This window comes from Oculina patagonica, chromosome 9 (genome assembly GCF_052425735.1).
Source record: "Oculina patagonica isolate OP01 chromosome 9, crgOcupat, whole genome shotgun sequence".
NCBI lineage: Eukaryota > Metazoa > Cnidaria > Anthozoa > Scleractinia > Oculinidae > Oculina > Oculina patagonica.
Genome location: NC_135766.1, coordinates 20,014,216 through 20,028,069, shown reverse-complemented (window position 1 = coordinate 20,028,069; position 13,854 = coordinate 20,014,216). Strand labels below are relative to the sequence as shown.

General features: G+C 38.6%; 1 protein-coding gene across 2 annotated transcripts in view; it reads right to left on the bottom strand.

The window, feature by feature from the left end:
• The window catches only part of LOC144666927 (transducin beta-like protein 3), a 26,429-nt gene extending 13,933 nt beyond the window's left edge, over positions 1-12,496 (bottom strand). For both annotated transcript variants that reach the window (XR_013573252.1, XM_078528366.1), the window contains exons 1-13: positions 12,350-12,496; positions 12,136-12,187; positions 9,439-9,534; positions 9,242-9,286; positions 9,084-9,161; positions 8,172-8,235; positions 6,646-6,730; positions 5,977-6,069; positions 5,165-5,242; positions 3,318-3,393; positions 2,229-2,322; positions 1,405-1,622; positions 453-653 (exon numbers count right to left, since the gene is read on the bottom strand). Coding sequence is in view for 1 of the 2 variants with exons in the window: in XM_078528366.1 (XP_078384492.1) it covers positions 453-653; positions 1,405-1,622; positions 2,229-2,322; positions 3,318-3,393; positions 5,165-5,242; positions 5,977-6,069; positions 6,646-6,730; positions 8,172-8,235; positions 9,084-9,161; positions 9,242-9,286; positions 9,439-9,534; positions 12,136-12,187; positions 12,350-12,396 (1,227 nt within the window). In the remaining variant the exon portion in view is untranslated. The remainder of the gene's footprint in view (positions 1-452; positions 654-1,404; positions 1,623-2,228; positions 2,323-3,317; positions 3,394-5,164; positions 5,243-5,976; positions 6,070-6,645; positions 6,731-8,171; positions 8,236-9,083; positions 9,162-9,241; positions 9,287-9,438; positions 9,535-12,135; positions 12,188-12,349) is intronic.
• Between the last annotated feature and the right edge of the window lie 1,358 nt (positions 12,497-13,854).

The window sequence follows — 13,854 nt, the reverse complement described above, 5'->3', positions numbered from 1 at the left end:
ACTTGTTTTGGCTCCTCGGCATGCGTTGATTCACCCTGGCACATAACTGCTTCACTTGAGCAAGCCCACTATGCAGTGATTAAAATTACCAGCATGGCAAAAGAAGAGAAAATGGCATCAAAGATGTCATATCGGGTGTGACGTGAGTCATATATTCTACATGAAAAAGCCTATGGTTGCTTGCAGTGCTGCGGTTTCTCTCTTCAGTGTAGTGTAGAGGAGCATAGAGAAAACCTGCTTGTAGGGTAAAAATTTCCCTTTTTTTAAAAAAATGCATTAAATATTTGGTCAGATGTTATGAAAATTTTGTGTAACAACCTTACGGTAGTTCCTTCACTATTTACTAATGCCGTGTTTACACTTGGGATTTTTACCGCGGTAAAAGAGTTTACTTTTTGTAGGTAAATTTTTGGTCAATGTAACAACTATTATCATAGTGAATAACACTGTACCTTTGACCCAGTTACCAAAGTATCACCAGTGTTGTTGACCTCTAGGGCCAAAATAATATCTGTGTGTCCCTCTAATAACTGACAGTTCATAGAGGCCAAGTCATACATCCTAAGCTGGCTGCTGTTTGTCGCCACAGCCAGATGGCTTTCATCAACACCAGCAAAACACAGATCCAAAATCTCATCATTATATCCTACAAACTAGAAAGAAGGCACAATTAGTAAGCACATGAGTTACGTAAAGATAAACTTCAAGGAAAAAAACAACACAAAATGGTATAGTTAACTATGTAATTGCATTCAAAAAAATTCAAAAAAAGCACCAAAAATTTCACATATTCTGGTGACTTTAGCACTTGAGTACCCTTAGCTAAATTGATGACTTGAAGATCGCTATAGAAGATCACACGTCAATCAAACTTAGTAAGTGAAAATCATGCCCAAATTACATGTACTTACACTCAAGTAACATAACCTAAACCCTTATTCTAACCAATGTTTTTTTATTATTAGACATTCTTGACTTAAAGGGACTGTGTCACAGCTGAGTTATGTTTTGTCAAATATTCGCAATGAAAAAACTTAACGTTTGCAAATTTACTTTTATGGATTTAAACGTTTGACAAAACATAACTTTGTTACCACCAAATGTGTACACCGGGCATTATAACTTAAAGATACAAGCAAACAAGATTAACTTTGAAAACTGTTCACCCTAACAGCACTACAAAAACCTATATCACAATCCGTTTCAATCTTCTTCACTTTTTGCCATCTGTAACTTCTTTAATGTGTATTAAAATTTTGTTGTGTAATTAAAATGTTTCTTCAATGTTTTAAGTGCAAGGCTATTTTTATATTTCACCGAATTTGATGGCAATTTCCCATGCCTAAATTTGGCTAGAATCTGTGACACAGTTCCTTTAACTGTTATTTTATTTATTTGTTATACCTGTTTGGTTCTCTTCAAGGATTTCAATTCATGAAACACAATGTTGTGATCAAACGTCACAAAAGCAACCATCCCCAAGTTCTTGCACAGAGTTGCATAAACAATCTGTTGATCACTTTCTTCTTTGCTGTTGTTTTTGTTCTCATTATTCTGGGCACTAAGAACAGTTTCAGTAAATACACATTTGCCATCTTGAAAACTCCAAACCCTTAGCTGACCTGCAAGTAATGAATGATAAAAGTCTATGTTAGGGCAAAGTGTTCCATCTTGCTATAGCTTAACCCAAGTTTTGTGGCTAAATTTAATTACGGATAAGCTAAATCAAGCCAACTTTACTGGTCAGCAGTGATCGTGGGACCATACACTGAAAAGTGACATACAGGGTTTCACATTAGCTAAATAATGACATGTATGTGTTTTGCGTTCCAGCTGTTTCTGATCAGTTGTTCCGAGTTGTGAAATGTGCTTGTGTGTTGCAGTTTGCTCCCTAGTCTCCCCCGCAGCCATTTTTAGTGTCACCACGCAATGAGGAGCATTGCGTGACGACACTAAAAACAGCTCCTTTGCCCTCTCTCCCTCATTGGTGGATTTGGTAAATAAAGTGGTTGGTCAGTATCTCCACTGATCTTTTCAGTGGGGCGGTGCCTGGTTTTGGTTGCCGCTCTCAGGATTGCCATGGATACATGCATGCCCTGCTTGAGGCTCGTACTTCACCCGGAACCACCACCCACTTTCGTATAGGTCCCTTCCCCAATCGCATCCACTGTACTGATGACGAGTTTAACCTACCACTAACAATAATAACACAAATCAATCAACTGTACCTTTGCTTCCGGCAGTAATGAAGTATTCCTTTTCTTTGTCTTCGCATCCTGGACAATTCGTACCTTGTGGTAGAGTTACTACTGATTCTACACCCTGATGAATTTAGAGTAAGTATTTTTAATAAGTAAAATAATGAAATGTTACATTATTAGCCCTGGCCAAATGGTAACACAAGTAGTGGCAAGTTGAACTTGCGTACATACTAGCATTGGGTGGCCAAACGGACTCACAAGTTTACTCATAGTGCACCAAGTTGTCAAAAAAGCCATTTCAATGCTACTGTGTGTGCTGCAATTCAGTACTTGAAGTAAACAGCATTGACTTGTGTTGGGTCACTAGCCAAACGGTGAAAAACTTGTTTTGACTTGCATGCAGATTTGATCTCAACCAAAGTCATCGCAAGTCAAAGCAAGTGCACGCAAGTCCTGGCCAAATGGAGACACACATGGGTGCATCTACTTGTATCTTTGTTTGGCAAGGCCTTTATGTTAAATACATTATAATTTTGTTAACAATCTCAGTCCAAAGCTGAAATATTAAATTATCCTCACTGCTGTCTACACATTTCCTTAAAATACATGCATGTCAGTTCTGAGAATCTCGTGGTTCATCAAAACAATGTTCCCCTTTGCTGTTGAGGATTTTCTCATTTCTCATCACTTGTCTTATGCTTGGCAAATAATGCAATGACATAGTAAGGAAAAGTTGAAGACGTTACCCAGGGGCAGATCCAGGATTATTCTTAGGAGGGGGTGCACCGCTAAGGAATGGCATAACTGACGTTTGGCAGAATACTAGTTGTATTAGAAAGCCACAGGTCATTCAGGCCCCAGCCCTGTAACCAACTGTCTAAATGTAACTTAACTTTGCAAAGCTTTTGAAATCATAAAAGAAGGAACCAACAAACAAATGAGCTAATCAGGAACCAAAAACGAAAATGAACATAAAAAGCAAAGAAATGAACTGAAATCATAATAAACAAATGAAGAAATGTCTGGTTAATGTTGACCACAAACAGAGACAGATTTCATGTTTGACGCTGCCAAATAAGGAAATTTTCACTCAGCTGCTTATGATACAATTAATACCTCAAAAGCAGGAATTGTCTTCAGCACTTTTTTGTTGGAAAGATCCCATACATTCAGAACATTGTCTCTACTTGAGCTAGAAAAGAAATTAGTAATAATTCAATTTGAGCACCTAAACTATTTAGTACAACTTAACTGTAAAATAGTACATATCCGGTATATATATATCTCAACTTCAGCTATAATTAAAAAAAAATTGGGGTGGGGGCTTACTCGAGACTGGGCGCTTATTAACTTTTTCCTGCCTACAGGGTGGGCACTTTTTCGAGGTAGGGCGCTTAAAGCGAGGGTTTCACAGTAATGCGCATGCGTGAGGTGACAGCTTCCAGAAAAGTCATCGGGTCAACAATTCAGTGCGATCGTTTGTATCCAAATGATCCGTCGTAAAATCATCTTCCCGCTGCTGGTCAGCTTTCGTCGTGTGATGTTGTCGCTGGGGCAGGCACGACCATTTACATCGGAGTCTGTGCGACATCGCGGACGGGACGTTCTCGTACTTGGCGATGAAGATAAAAATCATCTGGTGTGGTGCTGAGCGGTCTTGGGGCTTCGAGGATTATCATGAAGTGATGTGCGGGTTCGTTGACATGTTTTGTGCGTGTGTGTGATGTGACGTGGCGCGAGATCAACGCGATCACACGGATGTGCTCACAGATCCAAGGTCTCTGCAACTCAGCGGTGATGTGTCCATGAATCTCAGGAGTACAACTATTTTGGTCCGGCTGCTGATCTCATGTCCACATCGACGTTCGCGAGTCCTCTCTACGCGCGCCCGTTCCCCCTGCTTCATCAGACGTGAGCGCTTTAAAGTATAAGGAAACTGAACTTTCTCGTTCGCTTATCATCATCCAGACATATCAAAGCAATGCGGAGGTATCTTGTCGTGTGCTCGCCTGTGCAGGATCTTCGATTTGCTTTCATCTTTCCAGTTGTCTTTCCTTGAGCACCATAACACTGGCAGTTGAATGATTTGCCGTGCTGGCGACATTTTCAGCATGAGCTTTGAATTGTGAGGGTTGATTTGACGAGTCAATCGATCGCTTTCCGTCCATGACACGGACAAAATACGCGCAGGATGCATATTGACATTCGCTTCCGATTGGTCTGTAAACAATAGAACTGATTTTGCTTGCGTCATAACTTGTACATGCGCAGTCCGTGAAAATGTCCCTTTAATCAAATAAATACGGTAAGAAAAATAAAAATATTCTGCTCATAGTAGTACAAAATGGTTGACAGAAATGGAAAGAACATGGTAAACTTAGAGGCCTAGGATGCTTAAGCAGGAGATTTTGTAGTGGTGTGAAAGTTTGAAACATAAAGATTTGTTTGGAAAAATGTTGCTGGATGGCAAGGCTTGCCTTTCAGCATATAAATCTTCTAAATTGATCAAAACTTCCAAACCACCATTTTGATTTATCACATGCTTACTAATTTCATCACACTCTTTCCATTTCTGCCAACTACTTTGTGTACTACCACCTATTCTTATATTTTGACAAGGCAGTGGTGGATCCAGACCTTCTGGTAAGTGGGAGCCCCAATAATTCAGACTCCTGGAATAAGAGGAGGGCCCACTCTTAAAAATAACTTTTGGCAGTCTCAGTTTAGCCTACAAATAAGGTAAGGACCAAAGCCTCCCAACCCCCTCTCCATTGTTTTTAATTTCTCTTTAAAGACCAACAAATGTCCCAAGAGAGAGTGAAAACAATGCTTAAGCATTTTTTTTGGGGGGGGGAGGGGGGGGGGTGGGGTAAACAAGGTGTATTATGGGATCATGAAGAAAGCAAATTGGTAATTGTTGAATGATGTATCTAGAAGAATGAAGGTTCAGTATTAAATTGTACCTTATCATTGACTGCCCTGAATGAGAGAATGCAAGAGATGTGACAACACTGAAATGGCTCTCAAGTACACCAACACATCTACAGTAAAAATCAGGTAACGTGGTAAAATTAGAAATGTTAAAAAATTAACCTGACATGTGCATTAAAATTATCAATATTATGCAACCATCCAAATTTATTTTTTCCTTAGTGCCACCCACTGCTCAAGTTTGGTCGCCAGTGAAAAATTTTAGTCGCTAAATTAAGCAAACACTTTCAATCCTTCTTCTCAATTTTAGTCGTCATGGCGACTAAAATGGTCTTACCTTGGCAGGTTGATATGTATGTCACAGTTACTTTTTATTTATTAAATTATTTTTAATAACCTATAATTCCAATTTATGAATTTGAAATAATAATGATTTTCGACTGATTTTTTTGTTGTACGTTGATGTTTTAATTTTGTCACATTATGTTATAATTTATTTTTTATCACCTAAATAAAACAATTCTAAAAGCACATTGTGCCCTTTTAACTCTATCTCTCTCAAATAGTGTAGGTAAAAGCTTACGTCAGATGAAAGCCTGGTTATCACTAGCAATACAAGCAATTAAAAGCAAGTGTACAGTTTTTTTAAATTTTCAATTCAAAGGAAAGCACATTCAAGTACAAGGTTCAAAATATTTGACAGTGATCCTCTTACGGCAAAACAAACTAAAATGGAACTTTATTCAATAATTATTATTCAACTATATGTAATTATTATTTATTTATTACTGACAATAATAAATTATATATTAAGCAAATCATGAATATTAATGTTGTTAATTACCTGCTTTTCTTTAGATCCCATACTCTTATCTTACAGTCGTCTGTTGCTGAGAAAAGCTGAAGAACTTTAGCGTTGGGATGGAAGGCAACCAAGCTGAAATAAACAGAGTTTAGTTGTTACAAGCATTTAGCAATCATGATAGGTGCGATGGGGAGGTGGGGGGGGGGGGGGGGTGTCAGGGAGGAGGCAGTTTGGAGCCAACTGGTCTATTAGGCTGGAGCTTATCAGGCGTGAAACAACTAGGAGTATTTCTGCTTCCCCCTGGATGGGATGCTAGTACATTGCAGGGTTACCTCCAGTATTCATTTGCCAGTACCCATTAAATACAAGGGAGAAGAGAGGCACTGTGAGATTAAATTAATTGTTTTGCCCAAGAACACAACCACAACACAATGACCCTCGCCTGGGCTTGAACCTGGACTGCTCGCTCAGGAGTCCAGTGCATTAACCATAAGGCCACCGCACCTTCCACAATCATGATCATATATGCGTAAATTATTACTTTCAGACTCATTCATTAATTAATCACTATTCATCAAGTTGAAACAAACAAAAAAAAACAAATCACTTCATAACTGACAAATCACTTTGAATTCATAACTGGCTTGAATATCTGATCTTAGTTACAGTTGAGTGCACATGAAGGTCACTAACAGAATTTTTACTCACTTGACTACGCCTTGTGATCCTTTAAAGTTATGAGTATAATACTGTTTGATGATATCCCAAACTTTCACTGTACTGTCACTTGAACCTACAGAAATAATGATCCTCATTATAATGATAATTATATAAATATTAAATAACAAAAAAAAAACAATAAAAATAGAATAAGAACTGTTACTAACAATGGAAAAATACATCCACATGTTTACTGAATAAAATGTATGGATCCTACACACAAAATAGTACAAGTTCAAGTTTGTTAAGACTTTAAATTAGGAAGCTTAAAACATCAATAAAAGAAATTCTTTCAATTGAATGGATGTGATTTTTTTCCTGAAAACAACACTAAAAATACAAAATAATGACAAGCTCAATTATAGACTAGGCAGAATCTCATTTGGTGCCCTTATTATCTGTGACATAATTAACTAGTAAATGGATCATTTTTATCGATCACATTATGGAAGGGATTTTATTTCATCCATTATAAAATACAAAGAGAAAATTCGCAACAAGGAGCTGTGGCAGCGAGGAGATCAAGAACCTATTGGCAGGCAGATTCTAAAGAGAAAATGGGGCTGGATTGGCCATACCCTGCGGAAAGAACCAAGCAACATCACGTGCCAGTCCTTGACTTGGAACCCCCAGGGGAAGAGAAGGAGAGGTCGCCCCAAAAACAGCTGGCGTCGCGACACGGAAGCAGAGCTAAAGTTAATGGGTTTCGCTTGGCAAGATGTTGTGCGTAAAGCCCAAGGTCGAGCTCGCTGGCGAGCTGTTGTAAATGGCCTATGCTCCACCTGGAGCGATGGGCCTAAGTAAGTAAGTATTGCAAATACAGCTTTGCAGGTGCATGCAGCGGCATGGGTTTGCATGCCGCTGCTGCCACATGGACCTGGACCATTTTTTACTTTAAATTTGATCATATGGAATTAGTGAATAATAATTATGACGTAAGAGAAACAGCAAGCAAGAATTAGCTGCGTGCTTATAGCCAATCAAAATCAAGCTGGTGACACCAATGTATAATAAAATAAATTATTAATAGTATTATGAATTGTTGATCAATACAAATTTGGTCATACCATTAAATTAATATGACATGTTAAAGTCGTCAACATTAGATGAGCTTGGGGAAGGTGCCTGGAAAGATAGTGGAGCCTTAAGCACAAGAGCCAAGTGCGTATGGTAACCATGACAACCCTGTGAGTGGCAACCACCAGGCACCGTAACACTGGAAAACAGTGAAACTATGGTATGCACATGTACCTCATACTTTATAAGAGAGGGAGGGCAGGGAGCGAGGTTGCCAAGTAGAGTCAAAACGGCAAAATAGCATGCGAGAATGAGCTGACCTCAAAAGCCAAGCTGTATAACCAATTGACTCCCTGCCGACCCCCAACCACTGCACATGTCCGAGACAGGGGAAGGCTAGCTGCTGACCCGCATTGTTTCACATTTAACTTTAGTTAGCTTATAATACATTACTAACAATAACCACATTATACAGAGAAAAGTAAATAATTATTTACCTGTTGCCAATAGAGTTGATGTTGAGTCAAACACCATAGAAACAATAGGAGCCCTATGGACAGCCTACAGAAAACAAAATACAAGTCAGAAAAAAACATCCGAATATTTATTACCCCATAAAAGTGTTGCCCTAGGAATAGCTTTCATTTGAATAGTAATTAACATACATGCACGTATACGTACTGGCCTGGGTTACAGCCTAGGCTCTCGCCCATAGGGCTTGCAAGTGAACATGTACAGTTACTAGCACAGCAAGTACAATGTAAATCGACCTGTCTAAAGCAGGTGAGAGAGGAGAGAAGCCTTTATTTAAATAAGGTTACTCCGTCAGCTTTACAATAAAAACTGTTATCCTTAGAGGCCCTAGTACATGTAAAAAGTAAAAATTAAAAAGTCGCTAAAGGTCTTACAATGTACCTAAAATGGAAGTTAAAAAGATTTAAATATATAAGAGATACTAAGATATAAGCTAAAATTATGTTACATTTGTATAAAATCGAAAAAATAAATAAGACTTGCATTACAAACTGTTTCCTTTTGTAACCAGTTAATAATTAAAAGTTACTTTCTTGTAGAAATTAAAAGAAGTATTGAATCATTCAATACTTCTTTTAATTTCTACAAGAAAGTAGTTTTATCAACTGGTTACGAAAGGAAACAGTTTGTAATGCAAGGCACATAAAATTAGTCCTATTCACCTGCTTTAGACAGGTTGATTTACATTGTACTTGCTGTGCCAGTAACTTTACATGTTCACTTGCCCTATGGGCAAGAGCCTAGGCTGTAACCCAGGCCAGTATGTGCATGTATGTTAATTACTATTCAAATGAAAGCTATTCCGAGGGCAACACTTTTATAGGGTACTATTTGTTTTGCAATATTTTACAAATATTTCCAAGTAAATTACATACTTTCCAAGTTCTTATCTGCTGTCCAGCTTTCCAGTCCCATTGCCTTAAAAGCAAGCTTTTGCTTGCTGTAACACAAAACTGAAAAAGAAAACAGTACATACAGTAAATTCTCTGCAGAATTACCAATTTATTGGTTTACTTATACTGCATTACTGTACCTCGTCATCAGGACTTGCAGCAAAGCAGCTTACAACATCGCCTTCCTAAATAAAAATAAAAAAACAAGGAAAATTAAATTTTTAAAGTACATTCACTTAATTTCTGTAGCTTCCACATGTTTGTGTTATCGTGGTTTAAATTTTTTCTTGGGTTTTACAATTTTACAGTTTGATTTTTTTCCTTTGTTTAAACTAACCTCTCGCAGTGTCTGAACAACCTTGCCTGTCTCAACATGAACAACTTGAATCTTGTCATTACATGTACAAAATAAGTGACCTTCATCTGATGAAAACTAGAAAACAACAAAGGGAGGTCAATGGTTCAGGTGATTAGTCAATGAGGGGGGGGGGGGGGGAGGGGTGCATGTGATCAATGCAGAGAAAAGATAAATGGCACGCAATGCATGTAGAAGCGATGACGTTTCACAAGGGGTCTTACATAAGTTTGAGGAAATTTGTCAAAAACTTATCGTAAATAAAAGTAGCTGACACCTTGTGCCTGAAAAAGACTGTTATCCAACTGCAGCGTACATTTTTCAAACATAAGCAGTGTTAGTGATTGTATAAATAGCATTAAGTTAGGATCTGATTGAATTTAAATAAATACACTACTTACAAATTCACAGGCAAAGGATGCAATTAATACATTTTCTTTGTAGATTTGCTCAGTTGATTAACAGTTATATTTTATTTTATATTTTTAATTTTTTTTCGATTTCCCTATGTTACAATTGTCTCAACAGAGATTGCGTTATATTATAGTGTGACATCTGATGAACGACATACGATACGCGCGAGCAAGCTTTTAAAGAAAGGTCAAATGGCCTCTTGCTCACAGCCGCCCTTTATATATAACAATTAGAATTTTCTGTCTACTGAATAAAATAAATCCCATCATTTATAATTAATCTCCTTCCTTTAATTACATTGTAGTGTTCCATTCTTACTGCAGGGGAGTATTTTGCTTTTGTGTTCTATGCGGTAATTTCTTGTTAAGTTAAACTTGATTTTTGTTCAATCGCAACAGACTAAGATCCCCCTTTGTGCGATGGCAATAAGCGATGATGTCATCACTTAAAAAAGGAACTGACATGAGGTTTCTCTACTTTCCTTCAAATTCCTGCACTTGAGTTAGGAAATTTACATATTTATATTTAATAAAAGAATCCCTAATCCCTCCAAAGATTGTTTACTGTGTTCTGTGATACCTGTCACAACTAAAACTGCTTTTAGTTTATGTCTGGGATTGCGGGAGTACTGCACATTACTAACAGTACTGTACTTCAAAATTGAGCACTAGTTAACATAATTTTGTGCTGCAGAGAAAATAAAAGTAAACTACCTTGAAGTTATGCTCTAAAACAAATGTTAATGCAAAAGTGCACTATTGAGTTATGGATGCACTTGCGAGTTGGGAGGTTAGCTAAGCATAAGCTAGAGTCACCCTTGGCTATCAGCTTGAGCACCTCAATCTTTACTAAGCAATCTCTTGCATCCATAATTAACTCAATAGCTATATAGTGCATGCTGTGGCCGGTGTTTGCCATAAAATAGAGGGAGTGGGGTAAATTAATTAAATACAGGAGACTGTGGGGGGATTATTTATATCAACAGTTGGCAATTATTTGAGGAAGGTGATCGGAGTGATTAATGAATGGACAGATATTATTCGAGGAACGTTAACTGCCTGTACGGTATAATTTATTTGTACAATGTAGACTCATTACCCTGGGTACCAGAGGATTTTTTCTCGCGCCCGGTGAATACTTCGGCGGCCGAAGGCCGTCGCCACGAGTGGCGAAGCCGCAAGAAAAAACCTCTGGCGCAGACTGGTTTGATTTACCGTTCTTGTTGAACTTTGATCTTTTTTCTCGTATTGCATTTAAACCAATCACAGTGAACATCTCCCACTGTTATCACATGCACTGGCACGTGAAGATATGAAGAGGTGTCAAGTGGCGGTATTTGTTGATGGCGTTCGCTGGAGTTAAAACAACTCCCGTGAAAAAGGTTCCCAATTCAAAGTCTTCGTTGCCGTGTCGGTTATGTGAAGCTAGTGTTGTGTGCAATGGCAGGTATTACAGCCTTGTTTCGGAAAATGCACAATCTGTCTGTAGGGCCGCATGTCCTTTGTAAGAAGTGCGACCGACGAATAGAAAAATTCGAAGCTACAGTAAAAGAAATAACAACTATTGAGTGTTAACAAGACTGTTACAAAGAAAATCTTGCCTGCTGGAAAGCAGAAGCTAAAAATAAGAATACGCGTTCAAAGCGCTGTTCCAGTAATTAAAACGTCTCATGGTTCGTCAACGGAGTTCACTAACCGGCGCCCTGTTGAGGAGACTAGACCGCCAAAACATCCTTTCGGCGAATAAAATTTGAAATTCCACCTAAATGCTCGGCGCTTAGATTATCAGCACCATTAGCTTGCAGAACAGGCGGTTTATTTTGCGGGTCCCGCGAAGCAGCTTCCTATAGATCTTAGTCGAACGTTTTCGCAATCTTTAAATCCTCGGAATCCTCCATTTCGGCGGCACTTACTATGAAAACCTCAAGACATTCCACAGGCGTCTTTCGATTTCACGCAGTGTTCGCTATATTTATACACCAATTACAGCGTTGGTTAGATTAAAAGACCCATGGAAGGCCATAAGAAGCCAATCAGCTTTCTAGTCCAGATTCTGGACTAAACTGATATAAACAGGCTTGTCATTGGCTCGGCGCTATCAAAGCAATAGCGCTCTGTTCCAGAGGTTTTTCGCGCGGGTCACAATGAAGACATGACTGACACCGGAAACCGCGCAAGAAAAACCTCTGGCACCCAGGGTATAGACTCATTTGTTCAGTGAAAATTCGAGGGCTCATTAATACAAGGGCATACTCTGTAAACTTACCTGAACTTTTCCTCCTGTGTAGAATGCATCAATCTTTGACGAAACTTCAAAGCTACCAGAGGGAGAAAATTATTTTGTTCATGCATTAATACAGTCATGCTAAAAACAAATCGTCTTTCGTGTAAACACGTGCCTAATTTGAGCGACACTGCAAGATCATTTAAACACTCTATCTCTTAGAGATCCGACACTTATTTAAAGGTATCACACTTACTTTGATTTAAGAAGAACACCAGACCCAGATTTCATTAACTGAGCCATTATTTATGGCGCTGGGAATCTATCATAGAACACCATATGCACACGAATTTACTCCATTCCAGTCCGCCATGTTGCCTTCCTTTAATACCGCTGACCAAAATAGGCCTTTTCATCAAGTGGAGGAAGCCTGGAGTGGAGTAGACGTCGAGTGTGATCAAAATATAATTTCTCCTCGCATCATGTCTCATTGCATTCTCGTCCCCATAGCCCTTTCGTTTCTTTTAGCCGGCTTGGCACGAGAAAACAGAGGGCTCTGGGGACATAGGATTTTTGAGTTAATTCGAATTTTTTTGATTGGCTGTTTGGAACAAAGAATTCCTAAACAGAAGTCGAAAACGTAACGACTCTCTCATACATTCTTTCGAAACGTCATGACTGCATACATGAAGACCGGAAGTCCTAGAATCTAGGACTGGAAATCCTGTCCCCAGACCCAGCCGGCTAAGAGAAACGAAAGGGCTATGGGGAAGTGAATGGTCTCATTGTCAAAGAAAACTGAGTTTCTATTTATTTTTATCTTTGAAAAGAAAACCGACTAAAAAAGCAGAGGTGAAAAATTCAGACAGCATTAATTTGCAGAGGAAAGGAATAAAATGTTGTGGAGCCCAAATGTCACTACTTTTAATTTTCAGTAGAATTCTTGTTTCTCGAACCTCCAGGGGAAACCATCCTCAAAGACCCAAGGGCAGTTAGTGGGGCGAAACGAAGGAATAAACCGGGCAGAAATCGTAGCGATGAAAGTTTTCAGGAGGTAAATAACAAAGTACTATTCCAAGGAAATGACGAAAATTTATTTGAGAAAAGGGTCCGAGAAATCAGGATTCTACTGTAGTCTCATTCCTTCCCATTTCTTTTTTGTTACCCATATTACAAGCTAATTGGAAAAAAAAAAACTGCACAAAAGTAGTTTGATTGGTCCTTGCTGCAAACCTCGTCACTAGTCACCGTGTTTTGGTGCCACAAAAAAAATACCAATGCACCCCAACCTGCCAAGGAAGTATTACTAGTTTATACCGACCTCCCCTCCAGAAACTGCTAAGTACCCAATCAAGTGAACTGGTGGCTTACCAGCAGTTACAAACATAGAAATTTTCAAACCATAAATATCAATTGCCTAGGAGAGGTGGTTGCTTACGAGACATACCAACCATAGTGATTTGACTGGGGAAATTTGGATATTTTGGTGTGTTTTTTTGCACACAAGTACATAAGGTGGTTGTATTGTATTGTTTGCCCTGATTTCTTAAAAATCTGTTGCAGTGTCACTGATTTTTCAAATTCGGGTACAGTCAATTTTCATCCTTTCAATTTATACCCAATAGCAAAGAGAAGCTGGCCAACGAATCCCAGCGTATAAATTTGCTTGGATCAAATCGGGCCGACAAATCTTAACGTGTAATCCGGCCTTTAGAAGAGGTGATCATACAGGGAGGTTCAATATAAATTACGACAATACAA